This window comes from Oryzias latipes, chromosome 5 (assembly GCF_002234675.1).
Source record: "Oryzias latipes chromosome 5, ASM223467v1".
Classification (NCBI taxonomy): Eukaryota; Metazoa; Chordata; class Actinopteri; order Beloniformes; family Adrianichthyidae; genus Oryzias; species Oryzias latipes.
The window spans coordinates 27,253,761-27,272,965 of record NC_019863.2 but is presented as its reverse complement, the minus strand read 5'-3'; the positions used below and the strand labels follow the sequence as shown (position 1 = coordinate 27,272,965).

The following is a 19,205-nucleotide window of genomic DNA, read 5'->3' as shown; positions in this document are numbered from 1 at the left end:
GTACTTTGAATGTTTTTGTTGCAGATCGTGTTTTTAATAACTTTATGGTGTTTATTTCTTCTTAAAACAGACCAAATTCTCTGAGAGCTTTGATTGCCCTTCGCGGTTGACTTTTAGAAATTTCATTTGTTTCCCCCTCTGTGCGCGCGTGCCGGAGTTTCGTTTAGTTTAATGCGTGACTCAGTGTGGAATTTACAGGGTGGAGCTTTTGCCCTATGGGCTTTAAAGTCTTAGTCATCTTGCATTCGAAGGTGTTCATTCAGATAGTCAGTCATTTTCTGTTAACCCTTGACGTATACATTGAAAACCTATTGGGAAATAGTTTATTTTCGTTTTTTTCGTCTCTTTTAAATGTCAGGAATTTCAATTTGACTCTCATTTCAGTTTTTTTATTGGGTCCTGGCATTTCAGCCAAAATCCTCAAGTTCATGTTCATGTAGATGTCCATGTTTACTAATATAGTTGATCTTTTCTGAATTACAAATGTAGTTTCAATGAAAACTGATTTCACATAACTTGGGGTAAAAGCCGATCAAAACTGGTACTTTAATAGTAAACCAATTGATTGATACTTTGAAAACAGTAAGAATTGAAATTTGCCTTTAAGAATTGCAGCAAATTGTGTTAAAGAAAATGTATTCATGGATGTAATGATCAATATTGCATAGAGAGAAATTTAAAATTGATTCAGGTTAAACCCAGCCTTAATTTGGAATCTATTTTATAGATGGTATTAATATAGGAAACGTTTATATAAAAAAACACCTCAAACATGGAGGTTTAAAAAAGGTGAAGAGTAAAATAAGATTTAAATTAAAAGTTAATGGAACTGAAAACCCCTAATGTATTATATTGTACCCTATAAACTGACATAAAAAATGGTAATTGTTTATTTTTTATAAACATATTTGATCTTGATTTTATCTTTGTTAACGATGCAATCTCAGTTCATGACGTGGAGCAATCTCTTCCAGACAATAAACAGCCTTTCTCTCTTTTTGTAATATAAAAACTCTTAAAGTTAATTATAAAAATATAATTTTTTTTCAGTTTGAGCCACTAATTATGCATAACTTTGCCGAGAACCAGCATTGTTCATAAATATCCTCTAAAATCTAAATTCCAAAGCTCATCGTACACTGCATAAGCCTGAACTTAGTTTGTAATAATACGAATTTAAAAAATGAAAAAGTAAAACTAAACATCAGGTTGGAAAAAAATAACTGCTTAGATATTTTGTGTGTGAAAATCAAGTGGCAGGAGGCTTTCATTTAACTTTAGGACTCAGCAGTTGCAGCATCATATTTTTGTTCTCTGAAAAACCCACTCCTATGAAAGCCATGTTTTTAACATATTCTTGTAGCATTTTACTCATGATGGAGGCCATATATAAAGAAAACTGACCCATAAGATCCCAGACCCATTTGTTCTTAAAAATAAAATCAAGTGTATTTTACCACAGAATCCATTTCTGACATTTTTCTCTTACGCTGATGTTTTTGATGGTGAAATTGCATTAGTGTTTCTGTAGATTCAATCAGCACCTGCTGATAGACGGCTAACCATTTATGTGCCAGTTTGTCTGCTATGTCAACTGGGGGTGTGCTCGGCTGTGTGGAAATGGGAGGAAGGGCCAAAATTCATCATACACCCTCACATACCTTTCCACGCCACTTTATGCTCTTTAAAAGCTGCTGCCACCGCCGTCGGCTCCGTCTTCATCCAGGCTGGAGGAAATCATACCATGAAGGGAGAGACTCAGTCTGTGGAATAATTTTTAAGAAAAAGTTGTGAGGCAAGACGCTTTTTGTACAAGATGTTTTTGCTCATCTTGGTGAAGCTCCTTCTGGAGACGGCTCTCTCAAGCCCTTTGACCACACCGCTGCAGAAAGGATGTTCCCCCCCAGCAACACAAGGAAGCCCCAGCCACAAGCAGAGTCTAGTGTCCCCGCTCTGGCTCTTGGAGATCCGCGTGGAGTGTACACTCGAAGCTGTGCTCATAGTTTGCGTTGTCAGCCTTCAGAGGATGAGACGAGGCCCCTGCATGCCCTGCTGGAGGAAAGAGGGGCCTGCAGCAACGTGAGCAGTGCTGAGCCCACCCAGCACAGGAAAAAAAAGCCTGAGTGTGGAAGAGAAATTATAAGTAGGCTAAGGTTTGAGTGCAGTTTTTGATGTAGATTTAATCATTATGTGTAACAGCATTTTACTTTCTTTAAAGACCCACACCAATGACAATTGTGTTTTTGGTGTTTTTAACATGTTTTCATGTGTTTTTTCTGATGATGGAGGACATATATGAAGAAAAAAAAGATTTAAGCAGCATATGTTTCTTTATTCAAATCGTTGTGAATCAGAAGCAGATGAAAAAAATGCAGTTTGAAAAGACTTGTAGCTGTGATCGGCGGAGCACAAGCTCCATTCTGATGCATCCACTTTCAGACAAATAGATCTATATACGTCTTCATTGACATCATCTGAGCCGGAATCTGGCTCAAGTCTGTACATCTGGATATCTCCAATATTGCTCACCATTTTTGATCCACCTGTAATGTTAGGCTGAGTGTGTGAGGGGCTGCAAGCTAACGGGACAGAGTGTAAACAAATTATTGATGGGAAGTGGGGTGGGCTTATTCTGAACCAACAGTCCCACACAACCCACAGGCAAATTTCTGATGAATTACTGTCACTCTGCAGAAACTGTGTCCTAGAAAACGACACAGGTTTTTTATAATATGGCTATAAATGCCATAATCACAATTAAAAGACCACAGGGGACGCTTTAAAAATAGATCAAAATATCACTGGAGTGGGTTTTTAATTTAATCATGTTTCTCCTTGATCGATGATCTTTTTTGAACCAAATGAAAATTTTAAATGGAAATCTAAAAGTTGTTGATACCCTTTGCTTTACAATCACATTTTTCCTGTAGTTTCTCACCCCAAAAGAGCCTTAAATGCTAAAAAGCTGATGTAATGCATTAATACAAATATTTCTTCTGTAACCTGTTCACGGTTTCTTTGTTAAACTCCGATTGTAGACCTTTTCCCTGGAGCAGAACGAGGTAAAACATGTGTTCTTCATTTGATCTTAACATTGACAGGATGTCAGTGAACATGTTCACGTTTGTCTCTTCTGCAGGCTCCATGCCGGAAACTCCTCACGTCTCTCATGAGGGGACTCCATGCTCATTTATTCCAGTCCCATCATGACATCTACGTGCCAAACTGTGCCAAGCGTGGTTTTTTTCAGAAGACCGGTGGGTTGGCAAAGATGCATTTCAAGACTGGTAGAGCCGAAGGTTGAATTCTTTGTTTGTTCTGGATTTGTTGTTTTTCTGCAGTGTTGGTCGTCTAGAGGTAAATGGCGGGGAAAGTGTTGGTGTGTGGACGAGAATGGGACGCCCATTTCTGCAGACATCAGCAGCAACCAGAGCCGCTAGGAGCTAGAGCTTTGCTAAGTGCAAAGGAAACAGAAACTTGTCAACCAAACCAGAATTAAGGTGAAGGAAGTTCAAGCAGGGAGGAAACCATCACAATACAGCGCCACAGTCATTCCCTCTTAGCTTGAAGCTGCTCCTCCTTCAATCAGACACAACTTTGAGACTTTGCATCCTCTACTGACCAGTCAACCTCTTTTGGTTTCACTCTTTCTAAATAGTCTCATATGGAGACCTCTTATACTTATACTTTCATATATGTGTATCAACATGCAAATCTTTTGAACCATTTAGCTGCACCTATTTTACAGCTTATTTGCACTTTTATTAAGGCCAAAAGCATATTTTGTTCATCCTCAATTTCCTAATTCTTTCTCAAAAATGATGTTCTTTTAATACTGCATATGTTATCGACAGGCAATCCTATCAATGCTTCCTCAAATTTGTTTGTAATTGCAAATATTCTCATATTGTTTGTCTCTTTTGTTAAAGTCAGTGTAGGATTTTGTAAATAAATAATCTGTGGTATCCTATTTGAAGACTTGATGTTTCAAGACTGACATTAATGTGTTTATGTTTGCTTCTACTTTATGATAAAATATGTTTTTTATTCAAAATAAATATGTATAGACTCACTGTGTTAAGACTGCTTAGAATTTGTAATAAAGGTAGTTCCTTTAATCTAGAGGTCAAGGAAACTTTTTTAAGATGTGACTTTTGTTAAAACCAATTTTATTAATCTAATGAACTAGATACCTTTCAGGAACCAGTCAAGCAGTGAGAGAACTTAGTCAGCAATGTGAAAAGATAACAATTGGATTGATGTGACGATGTATTCTGATAATAATCAGTGAGTCTTACGTGACATGTGAATATTGTTTACTGAAATAATGAAAAAATGTTTTCTGTGGATAATCAATAAGCAGCCCATTGTTTCACTTGATCAGTTATCTGCACTTGATCTGATAAGGACTGGATAATGACAGCAAAATATATTTCTCATAGAAATAACTCAATAGTGGTGGGATTATTAAATTGGCTTCCTCTTACTCCCTTTCAATCAACAAATCAAACTCTACGTAACTTTAATTGATAATCATGTTTAATTAATCTAATGTGACGTGTGTACTGTATTGTAAAAGTATGATTATGAGTCACTACACTTTTGTTATGGCTGTGGCCGTAATTGTTTTGTTTTTGTACTTTTGGATTGTTTTTCTGTCTGTCTTCTTTTGTTTTCTGCTGAAGCAGAAGGCATCATTTTAGAACATCTTTATTATTTTTTCTAAAGCCTAAATCCTAATCAGTTTACTACTAAATATTTAAATGGGTTTGATATTTGTGTTTTGTATTTTTTTATTGCAGTATTGAGTTATTTTTCATACTTGAAATCAATCAATCAAATCACCATCGCCTCATTAAAACTGTTGAAACTTCTGCAAGGAATCATTCCCAAATAGCCCCAAAGTTACTTTTCACATACTTAGTAAAGAAAATACAACAATACCCTCACCATTCACTTCGAATGCTCAGATTATTCAAATATCATAAAAGTGCTACAGCTTTCATTGTTTCTTCATTCACTCAGGACCTGGTTACTTTGGTCCTGTTGGGAAAAAAATGTTGCTTTTTGGGGTTGTATTTCTTTTTCTAACATTCTTAAATTTTAATAACTTTTAGTACACCAAAAGCCTTACAAATAAAACCTAAAGTAAGGAAATGTGGCTTCTTTACACATCTGAATTTCGGTTATTTTATATAATTTTCCTTTCATTAGAGTGGAATGAAACCTGTGTGTGAGCAGACTGTGTTTGCGGCTGTGCGTCACGATGGTGGACCGACGCGCCAAAAGCTGCTTAAGCCGCGCGCTGAGGTCCACAGGCGCAGCTGCAGGGCGCGCAGGCGGACCTCTCCCCTTTTGCATACTCGTGCAGGACCAACATCCTGCGCCCAGACAAGCAGGGAGAGCGGAGAAAGGCGATGTCATCCCCCGGCGCACCATCCATCCCCTTCGGCGCGCTGAAGCACAAAAGGAAAACCAAGAAAAAGCACTTCGTTCAGCAGAAAGTGGAGGTTTTCCGAGCCAGTGACCCCGTGCTGAACGTGCTCATGTGGGGAGTCAGTCACTCGGTACGTGGACCGGGCAGTGTGAGTTCATGAGTGGAGAAAGCTGCATTTTTTATTTTTCCATTTTGATCGTGCGCAGATTAATGACCTGAGCCAGGTGCCTGTACCCGTCATGCTGCTCCCAGACGACTTCAAAGCCAGCACCAAGATCAAAGTCATCAACCACCTCTTCAACAAGTACTGTGCTCTGCTCTCTCTGCCCTACATCTGCTTTTTGAGAACTGCAAAGATTTCTTTGTAATTTTTCCCTTATTTGGATGTCTTTATCAGAACAAAAACCCTTTTAGGGAAAAACAAGAATCTAGGAAACAATCATGATGCTTTGTTTCTGAGAATATTCTAATTCATCCAAAGTTTTGGATCAAATCAAAGTTTTTTTTACTAATTGTTACTTTACTTTGTGCTAAAATAAGATCTGATTTTTTCCAGTTAAATATTCTTGCCTTTTTGTGATTAATTTAAAGACAAGAAAAATAAAAACAATAAAGCAGACCGATCATCATCATGTTAAGAGTTGACGGATAGCAGAATTCTGCAATAATTTTTTCCAAATGTTCGCTTTCTACACAGATTGATTTAAGCTGGGTGGCTTTCATTAATCCCCTAATCCATACAGGAATCCAGGCCGCTCAAACACTAAAGGAACAATAAAATATGTTTTCCTGAGACCAGCTGCTGGTCATTTGAGTTACTGGATATGGAAACATTTTAAAGAACAACACTTCATATTTAACATTTATCATCCCTTTTTTTCTATAGAGAGAATCTACCTGGGCAGTTCAAGTTCAAAGAGTACTGTCCACAGGCGTTCAGAAACCTACGAGAGCGCTTTGGCATTGAGGATCAGGACTACCAGGTGCAGGCAAAAAAAGCAGCAAAGCAGACCCACTTTATTGATGTGCTTCTGTCCACATTTGCATATCTTTGCTTGTCTTTTGCATGAGGGGGACCAGCAGCCTGCTGCTTTAATGTCCACGTCACATGGATTTGCTTAGCCCACAATTAGGGGGATGAAGAACGTTCTCACACAATAGACAAAATTTGAAAGAAAATTGTCTGAAAAACACAGTTTTTGAACTGCATTGTATTTGCTAAAGTAGATAAAATATTGAAATATTTTACTCAAAAGGAAGTAACTTCAAAGTATTACAATAAATAGAAAAATATCCCAATAGTTAGCTGAGTATATGGTGAAAAATTACACAAGTGAGTTACAGTTTGAACTGTACCAGATGTAAAACCTAAATTATTCTTAAATTCTGGTATTTCCAGATGTTAAATGAATAATAAATAAATTTTAGTGTTATGTGTGTTCAGACTGAACACTTTTGGTCCCTTTAAGTGATTAAAGTTATTCAACCATACAGTTTGGAGCCAGATTCCAGTACATACAGGGAACGCATGCACATCGATCTATGTGTAAGTGGATGCATCGGAATGGAGTGGAGCAGGGAGCTTGTGTCCCGCCGATTGCAGTTTGTGCATCACAGCTACAAGCTTTTTCTAATTGCATTTTTTCGACTTCTCCTGATTCACAACAATCTGAATAAAGAAATACTCAACATCACAGTTTTAATCTTAATTTCCTTTAAATATGTTAGCCATCATGAGGAAAAAGCCAAAAGAACATGTTAGAAAAAACAAATAGTCATTGGAATAGTCTTTAAAATTGAGTCAAGACTAAACTTTATTAGTGAGACTATTAGGCAAAAATTAATATTCTGGTTACAGATAAAAACATTTTAATACAATGTTCTACAGATACTATGACTCTGCTGTTATTAATCAATAAATGGCTCAAAAATCACTTAGAGAGATGCAGCCCAATATATTTGGGTGTTAGGATTGGCTTAATATAGTAGGATCAATAATAATTCAATTAAAAATAAAAATAATGTTTTCTTAAAACACTCCTATAAGTATTTCTTTCGCAAAACAATAATTAATTAAATGTTATTTTGTAAATGCACCTTATTTTTGCTTAATTATTTTGTGCACGCAGAGTAGAATAATATATACTTATATATATGCGTAATAATATATACATTGAACAGACAATAAAGTTGATCTATTCTATTCTATGCTCTCTGGGACTCTCTGGAAATTGAAGCTTTTTATACATTTTCTTGTGAAGATTTTAAAAGATTAAATTGATTTAAAGTGTCAGAAGAAAAGGCATTTTGCTGTAAAAAGTGAGTCTTTTGTTGCACAACGATGCTGTCCCGTCATCCTCCCAGGTCTCTCTGGCCCGCAGTGCGCCGCTCAAAGACGAGGACGGGAAATGCGTGGGACTGATGCTTACATCATATGACCGCACACTGGTGATTAAAGAAATTTCCTCTGAGGAGGTGGAGGAAATGCACATTTTCCTCTCTGAGTATCACCAGGTAAATCTGACACACCTTTGCTCTTATTATTCTAAGTTCAGTTGCCATGGCAAATGCACAATACTTAGAGCAATAAACCTGGAAGATGAATATTGGAGTTTCAAAGTGTATTTTTTATTTATTTATTCTCCAGAAATAATGTCCTTGAACAGAGATAAGGTTTCCACAAATGAATTATTAGAAAAGCATAATTTATGCTGCAACAAGACACAGCTGTGGCTTTCATCCTTCACAGTTTCAACAGAAATAAGTGGAGGAAGATAGAAATTTAAAGACTTTTAAGATCAGCTGTCATCTAACACGATTTAATATTTGACTGCCTCAAATGCAGTTTTTCAAGTCGTTCTCATTTTTTATATACTAGATACTTTATGAATTGGAACCAATAGAAACAAACCAGCCTTTTTTTGCCTCACCACATTAAAATGACCTAATAATACTTTAATAAAGACCTTAAAATGTTTTTATGCTGAAAAGTCAAGTCAGCTTCAACTTGTTTGATCCTCGTGTGGATTTTCCACTTCAAATTGTGGAGTTGGAGTATGCCTCCATGATTGTAGCTCATTCTTAGTGGATAAGATGTATTCAATGAATAAATTATTAGATTGACTACACCCACACAATAATTTTTCTCATGGGACGTCTGGGTCAGTTTGATTCAGCTAGATTGAACCACTGAATGAAAAGCAGTTACTGTTTATCATCGCAAAAATACTCATTTTTGTTTTAAACCATTTTCTAAACTTTGATACTTGCTCGTCAGGGTACAGATATTAAAAATGCTTCTTAAAGACAGGCTTAAGAGATCTCATTAAGTGCTGATCCTTTGCCAGAGGAGTGTTTTAATGCCTCTCTTCATGCAGCTGTGAAGGTCTTTCATCTTCTTCCAGTACATCGTCACCTGTCATGGCAGCACGCTGCTCCCCCAGTTCTTGGCCATGTACAGAGTCACTGTGGAGAGTGAGGACACCTACCTGCTGGTGATGAGAAACATGTTCAGCCACAGACTGCACACACACAGGAAGTACGAGCTGAAGGTAACATCCTCTGAGCCTTTAATGAGGATTCAATGCATGTCTTGTTCATAAGAAATGAAGGATGTTGATCTGGCCTGGCCCTGCAAATTTATCGTTATCACAATTTTAAACTGTGTCATACGCATATCACAAAAGACGGTAAAAATGGCAATAAATGGTTGCCTTAAATGTGCTAAAACAATCTTATGGCAACTGGAAGTATTAAACGAATCAAATAAATCCCACTATGTACAGTACAGACCAAAAGTTTGGACACATCTTCTCATTCAAAGAGTTTTCTTTATTTTCATGACTATGAAAATAGTAGAGTCACACTCTTGGCATTCTCTTGATGAGCTTCAAGAGGTAGTCACCTGAAATGTTTTTTACTTCACAAGTGTGCCCTGTCAGGTTTGATAAGTGTGACTTCTTGCCTTATAAATGGGTGTGGGACCATCAGTTATGTTGTGCAGTACACTTTTTTGTTACGTATATAATTCCACATGTGTTAATTCACAGTTTTGATGCCTTTAGTGTGAATCAGTGATGTGCGGTCAGGTGAGGCAAGTGAGGCAGAGCCATGTCTTTCTCCATTGAGAGGGAGAAACTCATAAAATAAAGGAAAATAAGGAAGACTTTACAACAGATCATAGAGCTTTTTGTGGAGATGGATTGACACATGGACTCAAAAAGTAAGGCCGAACATGTTTTTTAATGTTTGTTTGTTTTTTAAATAACACGGGAGTAAGTGGATAAAAAATGTAAGTAAAATCATTTATTTTATTTTTATGATCATTTTCACAGACAACATTTGATAACACTGATTAAAGCACCAGAAGTTGAAGCTGGAAAAATACCAGAAATAGTTACTGAGGGTCAAATGTGTGCTGAACACATCTGCATACTTTAATTTGTTTACAGTATATATATGAATAAATCATACACAAGAAGAGGGTTCTATCCATCTATGAAAGAAATATTCTCTGTTGGACAAATATGTTCTTGTTTTGTATTTTATAAGCTGTTAGCTGCTGTTGGATGAAAGGTCAAATATTTAGTTCTATTATAGTAAATCTGACTCCAGAGGAGTCGGTGCCTCACCAGTTGTCAACCTCACCGCACGTCACTGGTGTGAATCTACAATTTTCATAGTCATGAAAATAAAGAAAACGATTGAATGAGAAGGTGTGTCCAAACTTTTGGTCAGTACTGTATTTGACCAATTCGATGGACGCCTTCCCGTTGTCAACCAATTGAATGGAGCCCATTTATGTTAGATGTTCATCTCCTATGTAGATCAGGGTCATTTGAAGTACAATTTTTAAACTGTTGCAGTGAAATGGAAACAATGTTTTTGGTTGTTTTGATATTTAGTCATGTATCGCAAGTTATATCGTCATTGCAATATTGATCACTAATATTACACATCGCAAGTTTTCCTCATATCGTGCAGCCCTACTCTGGTCTATTTGCAGAAAAAAAACAATTTAATCGAACTGGTAAGCTATTAGCCCATAATAATCCAGATAGGAGGCCTAACAGTGACCATGTCCTCCTTCCTCAGGGCTCTGTGCTGTCTCGTGAAGCAAGTTTTAAAGAGAAGGTGAGCAAACTGTAGTCCTACGAATGGGACAGACTATTTTCTGAACCACTACAGCTGAATTATGAAGGCTGCAATGGCTTGTAAAGCTTGCAATGGGAGGGGGTTTCGCTCACTGAGAGGGAAATAAAGTTGTTCCTTTAAGAGCTTCAGGGTTGTTGCTTCCTAAAATGCTTCCTAAAATAAATGATCAAAAACACATTTTAAAAGATCAACCTAAGCTGCTGAAGGGAAAGCATAGCAGTCCTTATCACTAAAAAGACTTCATGGTGCAAAAAGAGGACTTCTTTTGAAAAGCGGGGCATGAATAAGACAGATGAGCATAAATCGCAGATGCACAGCCTGACTGATTAATGTGTATTTAAATAATACATGTTTGCCATCCTCATAGTAGAGTCTCCATAAGAGAGGCTTTGTGTTACAAAACAAAAGTGAAGCTCAAGCCTGCATAGGGAAGAAAAGCTACACTAAATAATCTCCAAGGATTTTATTTGATGACTTATGACAGTAAAATTGGCTAAAGCCTCTCTTCAGTCATCTTTAAGCTATTTTAAAAGTGTTCCCAGTGGTCTTCTAATCATGCTTATGTCGATTTTAATAAAGAAATACTCAGAAATGCGACCTTAAGCTAAACCTTTCTTTATATATGTCCCTTCATCATCAGAAAAATGCCACAAGAACATGTTAACCCGTAAGAACACATCTTTTCTTAAGAATAAAATTGTGTATTTTACCACAAACCAAGGGGACCACATAATCAATTTCTGATATTTTTCTGTTACACTGATGTCACCATGGGTTCTTAGAGGTTAAAGACACCAGAAACCAGCAACTGCCTTGAAGTCAAATAGTCAGGCTATGTCAAAAAATGTGTTTTAAACTGATAAAAGTCAAGTTAGGCCAAGCAGTATTTGTCTCTTCACTAGGAAATGACAACTTTAGAGGCTGGAATTGGATACAGCTGTGCCTCTACAGTGTGTCTGATGGCATGAAGACATTCAGTATTCAGAGCATTCTTCTCAGCCTGGCAGGCTGCACCTTTGCCTGCTAAAGGCTCTGCAGACACAGACTGGAAAGTATGTGCTTAGCCACAAAATGGGATTTCAAGTTCAGATATCTAGATGTGTTTTCAATGCAGCACATTTACACAGGAAGCTGCTGAAGTCAAATCCAAGACAATCCCAACCCACCTATCATTTTTTGTTTTTATCTGAGAAAATTTCCAACTTAGTCTAGCTCAGATTAGATAGATAGATAGATAGATAGATAGATAGATAGCAAATATTTATTTATATTTTTATTGTATTATATAGAATGTTTAAAAAAACACACACAATCACAGACAGTACACGACAAAATGAAAGGATGACGGGCTTCAAAGCTTCATGAAGCTTTAAATCTCCATCACTGATAAATACATGTCACCGTGACAAAAAGGGACAGAAAAAGCTGGTGACAAAGGAGATGTCCTGACAATGAGAAATTGAAAAACACATTTAAAGACACTCGTAGTTAACAAAATGAAGACAAGTGTGGATGATCATCAGTCTGAACTTGGTGAGATTGACAAGGAAAACATGACAAAAATTTAAAAACATAACAAAAAGTGCAGAATCCTCACAAAATATTAGATTTTACCCTCAGAATGCTTTTTTTAAAGACCCACTCTGATGACAATTGCGGTTTTGGAGTTTGTAGCATGTTCCTATGGCATAATGGCATTTCTGAGCATTTCTTTATCTAAATTGCTGTGAATCAGGAGTAGGCAAAAAAACAGCTGTTGCAAAAAGGTTGTATTTGTGACGTAGAAGCTAAAATGAGCAGGCCACAAGCTCCCTGCTCCAGTCCCCTCTGATGTATCCTCTTGCAGACAACTACATCCATGAACATCTTTGTTTTCTTCATCTAAGCTCAAAATTGTAGGGCTGGGTAGCTCCAATATTGTGTAAACTAGTGGAAGAGAGTGTAAACAAAGGAATAATGGTAAATGAAGACAGGCTTATTCCGCACCAACAGTCCCACCCCAAACTCAGAGGTCAATATCTCATGAACTCCTGCTGCTATGCAGAAACTATGTCTTAGAAAAATATACATATATTTTTTATTTTGACTAAAAACATGATTACAGTTAAAAGACCACTGGGAATGCTTTGAAAATAGCTCAAAAGATGATCGGAGTGGAACTTTAAATACACTGAGGGTAGTTATCTAAAGACTAACTAGCTGTGGACGATTTACAACTAAACCTTTAATTTAGCTTTTTCAGTTACACTGATAACATTTTCATTGTGTTTTTCCAGGTGAAAGATTTGCCCGGTCATAAAGATGCAGACTTCAGGAATAATGTTCAAAAGGTTTATGTGAGCGCTGAAGAGAAAGAGAAGCTGATGGAGAAATTAAACAGAGATATCGAAGTGAGATAATGTGTCTATACTCGTGTGTGGAGTCATGATTCCCCCAAATTGGTGAGTAAACGTGTGCCCGTTTCCTAGTTCCTAGTTCGTATGAGGATCATGGACTACAGCCTGCTGCTGGGTATTCATGATGTTGAGAGAGCAGAGAGGGACGAGGAGGATATGGACTCATCCGGCGACGAAGAGGAAGAGGACGAAAATGGTCCGGTGCCTCCATACTCCACTTCACCTGAAGGTATTGCAGGTTACATGAACTCCCTCAAACCGCTGAGTCCTGGAGAATTTGACCCGTACGTGGATGTGTACGCCATTCAGAGCGCAGAAGGTGAGTGCAGGATGTGCTAAAGTGGAAGCTGTGAGCTGGGACACAGCCAAACGTCATCTCATGCTGTGCTGATCAGTTTGCTGTTTGCTACGCCTGTGCAGGTGCACCCCGGAGGGAAGTATATTTCATGGGTCTGATTGATGTGCTGACACAGTACGATACAAAGAAGAAAGCTGCTCACGCCGCCAGGGCCGTCAAACAGGGGGTGAGAGATCAGCCCCCCCTAAAAGACTTTGCTTAGTGCAGCGACTCTCCTGCTTTTATGTCCCACTCACCGGTGTGTAATCAATCATTTTTCTGTTTGTCTTTGAAAGGCGGGAGCTGAAATCTCGACAGTTCATCCAGAGCAGTACGCTAAGCGCTTCAGAGACTTCTTCTCTAAGATCTTTGCCTAAACAGAGGAGTCAACATGATGCATAAAGAAAAAAAGAATCCAAATAAAGATTTAACGCCTAAAAGTGAACACTTTACTCCTCTTTTCTGTGTGATCACCTACCGATGTATTTTGATTGAAAGATTTGCATGAAGGACAAAATGTTCTTATTTTTAATGTTTGCTCCTTGAGCATTGAAGCAGCAGACTTGTCAGATATGATTGTTTTTTTCTGAGCCCAATAAATTATTAAATAATTAATTGGGCAGAAATCTGGCAACCCAAAGGGGGAAAAAAAGCAGAAAAAATAAAGGTTTAGGGTTAATACCTGACTGGCGTTTGAAGGTAATAATTGAGCAGGAGTAGAAATGCGGCACTTTAGTTTAGCAGATTTTCAGTCTTAAAGTCTTAAGCTGCGTTCACACAGAGCGCGTTTTTTGCGTGAAAATTCGCATCCGCCGCCTCTCCTTCATCACTCGGCGAAATCTGCTCGCCACCTGTCCAATAATGTGTTCCTTGGCTTGACGCCGTGGCCTTGCGTGGGAGGAGCTTCCCGCTAATATTTTTTAGCCTGATTGCTGCGTACATGGAGCGGTGTCTGTGTTTATCTCATTTACAATGCATGGAAGACACAGATGGTGTGGAGAGATCAGGTTTATTTATTATGAAGAGCTCTACAAAAACATCGGTAATCACGTGTCCATGTCTGGGTTCATGTGATCAAAGATTCTCCCGGTGGCGGGAGCTTCACTCCTGCTCCGAGAGCTGTGTCTCCGTTGCTGGAGAAGGCCGAGGTCAACGTGGTCCTCCACTTTGGTGGAGGCGGTCTGGTTAGGCATCAGCAGTCACAGCAAAACTGATTTGGTTATTGTAGATGGCCCAGTCACCAATCATCATCAACCAATTTCACCAGAACACCCCCAACCTTCTGCCCACGGATGATAACGCTCCACCACATGGTGCCACATTTGTCACAGCTGGACTTCAGGAAGTTGGAGTGCCTCATATGGTATTACTGAACCCCACAGAGCACGTCTGTGGGGTTCAGGTTCAGGGGCTGAATTAAAGACTGGATGATTGGACCCCCAAGTGACTTTGCAGAACTGAACTGCATATAGCACTTGTGGAGAAGTAGAACGTCCATCCATCCATCTTCCTCCGCTTATCCGGGACCGGGGCAGCAGTCTAAGCAGAGATGCCCAGACTTCACTCGCCCCAGCCACTTCCTCCAGCTCCTCTGGGGGGACCCCATGGCTTTTCCAGGACAGCCGAGAGACGTAGTTTCTCCAGCGTGTCCTGGGTCTTCCCCGGGACCTCCGCCGGGTAGAACATTTGAAAAGAAAAACTCATTAGGCATGTGAGGAGCATGTGACGTCGCTGTCAAGCTGTCATTGCAGCAAATAGTGGAAATACCCGCCAGTGATGTGGTCAATTTTGTTATTTGGGCTGTTTTTTTTTTTTATTATCTTAATTTTTCTCAGTCATTGTTAGTAATTTTAATGGGATCTTTTAGAAATTTCATTAAAATTCAGACCAAAAAGGAAGAGTACTCATACCTCTAACTTATTGGGAGTTGTGTATTTCTGAGCTTTAGTCTACACTTTATGTTGGTTTCACTGTTTCCTGTTTATGTCCGCCGTGTCTTTTTCTTTTTTCACAGTCTGTCAGCAAACATACAAAACCAACCAGCGGTTAGATTTCCTAATTGGATGGTCTCCTTATGGGAAAAACAGACAAATAAATATGTGCTAAATTTTTTATTCTGCTGCAGTGACCTTTATTGTCAAGCTCAGCATGTTTCCTCTCTATCTGTTAGCTGCACAGTCTAAAAACAATGGCTTGCATTCTTCAGAACAGCAACAGATGAACTGAGATGCACAGAAATCCTACAGAACATGGTCAGATCTCATCTAAAAATTCTGCTTCAGTGCTCGAGTATGGGTGAATATATTGATTTGAGAGCGTCTTATTTTATTCTGACAGTCTTTGCTTTAATATTGGCACAGGCAGAAATATTCAGCCGCTGTGGTTTTCTGTGAGAGAATAGCTCCCTTTGATGTGGACTGTGGGCTTGGATTCTGTGCAAAAGAGGGAAGGAGATGCTCAGGGAAAACCTGAAAGCATGTTTTTCTCATTTATTCTTATTCTAGATTATAACATATTCCTTTTTTATGTGTGTTTAACTCTGATAAATCCCTGTTTTTTCAGGCATATTACATATTTTGGAACCTGTTCCTTTAAAAATGTTAGTCAGCGGTGAAGCATTCATTTTTTTTGTCCTTATTTAGTTCCCCCTGCTGTCCCAGAGCTCCTGGCACACATTCCTGAGATTGCTCTGAAGTTTACAGAGAGGATTGCACTTTTGTCTAACAGCTCAGAGAGAATTCTGAAGCAGATGTAGGGGGAAAAAAATAATGAAAAGAAGGGAGCAGTTCCAGCGTCGTTTTAACAGATTTGTCGGAAACTGCATCTCGCAATCACTGGAAGAGATTTTAACACACCATTAAGCACTGGGGTGGTGAAACAGAGTTGAAATCTGGCTCCTTTTTGCAGTTTGTATAGTCTTGTAAACACATAAAAAATGGTTAGAATTTTTCTGGATTAGTGGAAAAACCCAAATCCACATTTTCCCTTTTAAGTGTAACATTTTAGACAAGCACTGTGCTGTGGTAATATATGAAGGTTACACTCTTAGTCACTGAAGTTACAATAATTGATTGTATTTCTTGTCATTCTTTGCAGTCACAACTATTCACAAACTTTGTCAAGCTATTTTTTCTTAATTATGATTATTTTTAAAGCAAACACCCCTGAGAGCTTTCTCCTGTCATTGCACAAAGCCTTCATCACAAACTTGACAACTCTAACTAAATGAGAGACTGTACACCGGAAACAAGAGGTTCTTAGTTTGAAATGCAGGAAGACGCTGAGCTTTAATTTAAAATAATTTGTGGATGCTTGGACAACAAACCTGAGCTTGGATGTGGGATGAGACCCTATTCGTGGCCAAAAGTTTTACGAATTACATAAATATTGGAAATTGGAAAATTGCTGCTTCAGTTTTAATAATAGCAATTTGCATATACCCCAGAATGTAATGAAGAGTGATCAGAAAAATTGCATGGTCCTTCTTTGTCATGAAAATTAACTTAATCCCGAAAAAAACTTTCCAACGCATTTCATTCCTGTCACTACAGGACCTGCTAAGGTCATTTCAGTAATCGTCTTGTTAACTAAGGTGACTCAGGAATGGCAGCAGGCAGGTGTGAGCGCATCTGCACGCACAGTAAGGCGAAGACTTTTGGAAGATGGCCTGGTGTCATGAAGAGCAGCAAAGAAGCCACTTCTCTCACAAAAAAACATCAGGGACAGATTGATCTTCTGCACACCCATTCACACACTGATGGTGGCTCCGCTGCCAAACACTAGCCCCAACCTTCCACCAGAGGCAAGGTGGGGTTTGGTGTCTTGCCCAAGGACACTTTGACACATGGTCAGGCGAGGCGGGAATTGAACCTGCTATTTTCTGTTCAGGGGTCGACCTCCCTACCGCTGCACCACGGCCACCCATAACTTAAGTGTCAAGAGCCCCATTCTCCGCTGAAGCTTCTTTCCGATTGTTTGGGGTATCTGGAAAAAGGCTTGTCCGGAGAAGAAAAGGTGAGCGCCACCATCAGTCCTGTGTCACGCCAACAGTAAACCATCCCAAGACCATTCATGTGAGGGGTTGCTTCTCATCCAAGGGAGTGTGCAAGAAACCCTGAAGTCTGTATTAGCAATAGAGTCATTCTTATCAAAGAGTCTTGTATAAGAATCAGAAAAAGATAAAAAAAAGTATTTTATAGTTTTTTATCATACCTTCTCAGTTTTTGAGATTCAAGATTCGTTTGTCATTTCACTCAGTATTTGCAGAGAAAAACAAAGGGTGAGACGAGATGTGGTTCCTCACTAGAATGAGAGTGCAGAAGAGAAGAAAGCAATAAAATATAATAAAAGCAGAATAAAATAGCAATCAACTAGAATAAAATAGCAATAAAAACCTGGACCTGTTTGAACGAAGAGCTGATATCCTGACAATGAAAAGGTTTTTTTTCACCAATTAGTTAAAAATAAATAACTTCCAAGTATTGAAAAAAAATTGTTTCGTTTACAATTTAGAAACTTTTATTATTTTTTTCTATTTTAAACGCATAAAAATGAATGATTCCAACAAATGAAACAGTTTGCTGTTTAAAATCTTAAGAAAGTTGATGGTAAAAATCTATTTTAATATATATATTTCTATTGCAGTCAGGTACTGTTTAGGCAGGTTCTTGGGCAAGACCCTCCATGCTTAACTATGTAGCCACAAGGTCCCCCTGTGCTGGTCCCCAGCCCGGACGAAATTTAGGGTTGTGTCAGGAAGGGTATCCGGCATAAAACTCACTGCCAAAACACTTGTGCGAATCGGTGGAAGCTGATTTGCTCTGGCAACCCCTGAAGGGATTTGCCGAAAGGTGAAGCACTAAGGTCCTGTTTTATCAGCGCTTTTTATTTTTATAATTTTCCTTTTTAGATTTACATTTTATTCTGTCACAGCTCCCAGTAAAGCACTTAGAATTCAGCTCTTATTAATTAGCTAATCCAGGTTGTCTCGATTCACTACACATTCACATTTGATTTATAGGTAATCATAAAATAATCCAGATAAGGCAAATGAGGCCAAATTATTTTAATTTTATGCTAACAGCCTTTGTGAGTGACAAACAGATTACACTGAAGGGTTTTTGATGTACCGAGTGAGCAAAAGGTGACAGTGGCAGAGGTGAAAATCCTCCCTAAATTGTAAATTAAGAAGAAACCTTCAGCAGAATCAGTAAAGACTGCTGTAGTTAAAGGATGTTCTACACAAAACCGCCTTGTGCTATTTAGAAGGTATTTGGCTGTAAATGTATTTTAAAGAGGGGAAAATTGCAGACAAAGGGGAAAAAAAGTTAATAATCATCAATTTATGGTCTCTTACAAGTGCTGACTTTTTAAAATTCCATAACTTAATGAGTTAATTAGTGCAAAACAGCTAGAATAATATGAATTGTCTCCATATAGGCTATTTTCCATTATTTAACTCAGCCATACTCTAATTGCTTGGTAAAAACTCTCTATATTGTTCTTTTTGATATTTTTCTAAAATAACAATCTAAAAGGACAAAATTTTGATATTTTTCCATGAAATGTAATAGACATGCTGACACCATCAATGCACAAATACCTCACGCTTGCAGTACGTGTAGTCTAACCCAAGTACAGTTAAAACAACACAAAAACAAAAACTTTGTAGGAGCAGACAAGATGTTAAGATGTTTGAGCTCCTCTCTATTGATGGAGATGACTGAAAGAGTCTACAGATCTGTTTATTGGAATTCTGTCAACCATTAAGATAAAATATTTTACTTCACGGTGACTCCAAGAAACTGAAACCTCCACAGAGATTCTCATTCGATTTATAAATAAGCCCATTACTTTGACCTACAAAGAAGTAGGTCGAAGC

General features: G+C 38.2%; 1 protein-coding gene and 1 pseudogene across 1 annotated transcript; both read left to right on the top strand.

The window, feature by feature from the left end:
* Nucleotides 1-6: 6 nt before the first annotated feature.
* Nucleotides 7-4,118, top strand: LOC105354135 (annotated as a pseudogene).
* A 1,299-nt stretch (nt 4,119-5,417) lies between these two features.
* LOC101173218 (phosphatidylinositol 5-phosphate 4-kinase type-2 gamma) lies at nt 5,418-13,769 on the top strand. Its single transcript, XM_004069125.3, has 10 exons — nt 5,418-5,567; nt 5,644-5,741; nt 6,324-6,420; nt 7,802-7,951; nt 8,842-8,988; nt 10,532-10,570; nt 12,868-12,981; nt 13,060-13,306; nt 13,408-13,511; nt 13,621-13,769. Exons 1-10 carry the CDS (start codon nt 5,418-5,420, stop codon nt 13,699-13,701), a joined length of 1,227 nt encoding a protein of 408 aa, XP_004069173.1. The 3' UTR covers nt 13,702-13,769.
* Nucleotides 13,770-19,205: the final 5,436 nt, after the last annotated feature.